The 2390-nt window shown below is 63.1% G+C and overlaps 1 protein-coding gene across 1 annotated transcript in view; it reads right to left on the bottom strand.

Annotated features, from left to right (window-relative positions):
• Positions 1-602: 602 nt before the first annotated feature.
• The window catches only part of SYT12 (synaptotagmin XII), a 7970-nt gene continuing 6182 nt past the window's right edge, over positions 603-2390 (bottom strand). Inside the window, 2 exon segments of the mRNA XM_009892435.1 lie at positions 603-772; positions 1905-2202. Of these exon segments, the coding sequence (XP_009890737.1) occupies positions 603-772; positions 1905-2202 (468 nt within the window).

The following is a 2390-nucleotide window of genomic DNA, read 5'->3' as shown; positions in this document are numbered from 1 at the left end:
AGGCAGGGTACGGCCGGGCCGGCTTTGTGCCGCGCTCCCAGGCAGGAGGGAGCCTCCCGCCGAGCATCGCCCGTCCCTCCTGCAGCCGTTCCCTGCTCCTGGACCCCCCAAAACTTACCCGTCTCCCACATGGTGTTCTGCCTCCCGATCCTCATCTCCAAAGCACCTCTCCATCCACACACAGCCCTCTCCCCTCTCCTTGACGGCTGCGAGCGGGTACCGATGGCATCGCACAGGGCCCACCTCCCCCCGAGGAACAGCTCGGGCAGCCACCTTTGGTCCCCGGGGTGGCACACACAGGCCCCGGGATGAAGGAAAGAGGAGTGGCTGGAGAGGGGCACAACAAAAAGCTCCAGACCCCACGTTGGGGCTGAACACCAGCAGGTCTTGCCCACCGGTGATTTCAGCACCGGAGGAAGGCGCTCCTCTCATCCCGGCCAAAGGCTCAGCAGTTTGCAGGCGCTGCGAGATAGCGAAGTGTTTCCCTGTCCGTCTGTCCGCCCAGACGCTAGCTGAGGTAGCCAATAAGCAAATTTTCCCCCAAATCTCAGCGCCTGTTAGTACGGGCTGTGAACACCGTCCAAAACCCCCTTCCTCATCCTTCAGTAAACCTCATCCCGCACAACCCCCGCCACTTGCAGCCCCAGCCTGTCCGCACCTACCTGGCTCCCAGCAGCGCCCTGGCTGGCGCCCTGCTCCCCGGGGCCGGCGTGCGTCAGCCCGCGGAGGGATGGCACCGGCTCGCGCGGCAGCAGATGGGACGTCAGGGCTCCTGGAGGGAAAGGTGGGGAGGAGGCAGAGCCGGAGCACGGGAGAAGAAAATCTGTGCATCGGCGAGCGGTGCTGGGTGCGTGCAGGGGAAAGAGCCAGAGCAGCGCCTGCGAGGGGCGGCGGAGGGGGAGACAACAGAGACGTCGCAGCCTCGTCCCAAAACCAAGGTCAGGCAGAGAAGACAGAGGAGCAGAAAGGAAAATCGCTGCCGGCGCGGGGTACCGCCACGGCGTTGTCCTTAATCAGGGACAAGTGGCTCATTCACACTTTTTTTTCCTGCTCGAATCCTCCCTGCCCGTGCGCACCCCGTGGTGGCACCGGCGCTAGCAAACAGCCCAAAACGCCCCCGATTCCCCCGCCTGGCTGTCCGCCAGCGTTCTGCAGGCGGAGAAGAGCCGAGGCTCCGTCCCCAGGGCGTCCTCTGCCCCCCGGCCCATCACAGCCCTCCCTCTGCCGCCCGCCCGAACACAGAGTGGGCATCAGCTCCCCCCAAAACCCCAAACCTCACCCAGGGCTGGTCCTCGCCTGGGCCAGGAGCCCGCGAGCAGACAGGGTCCAAAGAGCTTTTTCCCCTCCCTTCCCCCGAAACAGGAGTCGGGCTTAAAAATTATTAAATTAGGACTCGTTCATGTCTGCCTTTGGTCACAGGGCCGAGACGTCCCCTTCTGCACCCAGATTGCGGAACAAACGAGTGCGCTGTGGGATGAGCAAGTCAAAGCGTGACTCCGGGGGCTGCAAAAGGTAATCCCCAGTCGCGAGGTTTGGGTTGAGCGAGCGGGAGCTTGCCGGGCTGTTACGAGCAGCCCCGAGGGTTAGTTCAGGTGGGAAAAAGGGGCCGGGTGGGAGAAGCTGACCCCCATCACGTTGGACCTTCAGGGGCTGACTCTCAGCCTGGGCCTGACCTCAGACCTTAGAGGCTGAAAAACCACTCGCCAAACCTGGCCACCCCTCCGCGCCCAGCGGAGAGACGGGAGAGATTTACTCTGCTTGACAAGAGATGGAAGGAAAAAACATATAGAATAACAATTCCTTTTTCTGCTGTTATTTCTCCCTTTCTCCTTCTCATTGGAAGCGTTTCAGCCCGGGTGCAATATACCACAATCCCTCCGAAACCCAACAGAAAAACCACACACGCCGAGAGAAACCGCGCCGTGCCGGCACTTTATCAACCCCGTCTCCATTTCCCCCCTGCTCAACCAAAAACCGCCTTCCAAAGAAATCCACCCCCTCCCGGCAGCTCTCGAGGTCCATATTCGAGGGCACCGCCGATTTTGGGAGGCCGTCGGGGAGCACGCGGGATGCTCGGGAGTGCGGCTGACGGCCGGGCAGCGGTTTGGGGAGGTCGGTGCTGGTTTTTGGTCCATTTGAAGGGAGGGCTCCTCCCTCGGGGGGGTCCGTTCGCAGCCCCCAGCGCATGCGAGGGCGACCCGGCTGGGGAGAGACGCAGCCAAGGAGTTGCTCCGTCCTCCGAATATTTCGGCAGCAAGATGCTCCGGCCAAAGTGCGCCGGCAGCTCCTCCTTTTCCAGCGCCGCAAAGCCTCTCTCGGCCCCTGCCCGGCTGCAAACGCCGCCTCGGGGCGTCTCTCGGGCGAGCGGCCAGCCGGGCAGAGCCCCCTCC

Source organism: Charadrius vociferus, unplaced genomic scaffold (assembly GCF_000708025.1).
Source record: "Charadrius vociferus isolate BGI_N301 unplaced genomic scaffold, ASM70802v2 scaffold1039, whole genome shotgun sequence".
Lineage (NCBI taxonomy): Eukaryota > Metazoa > Chordata > Aves > Charadriiformes > Charadriidae > Charadrius > Charadrius vociferus.
Note: the sequence above shows the minus strand (reverse complement) of the source record. Positions and strands in the feature narration are given on the sequence as shown.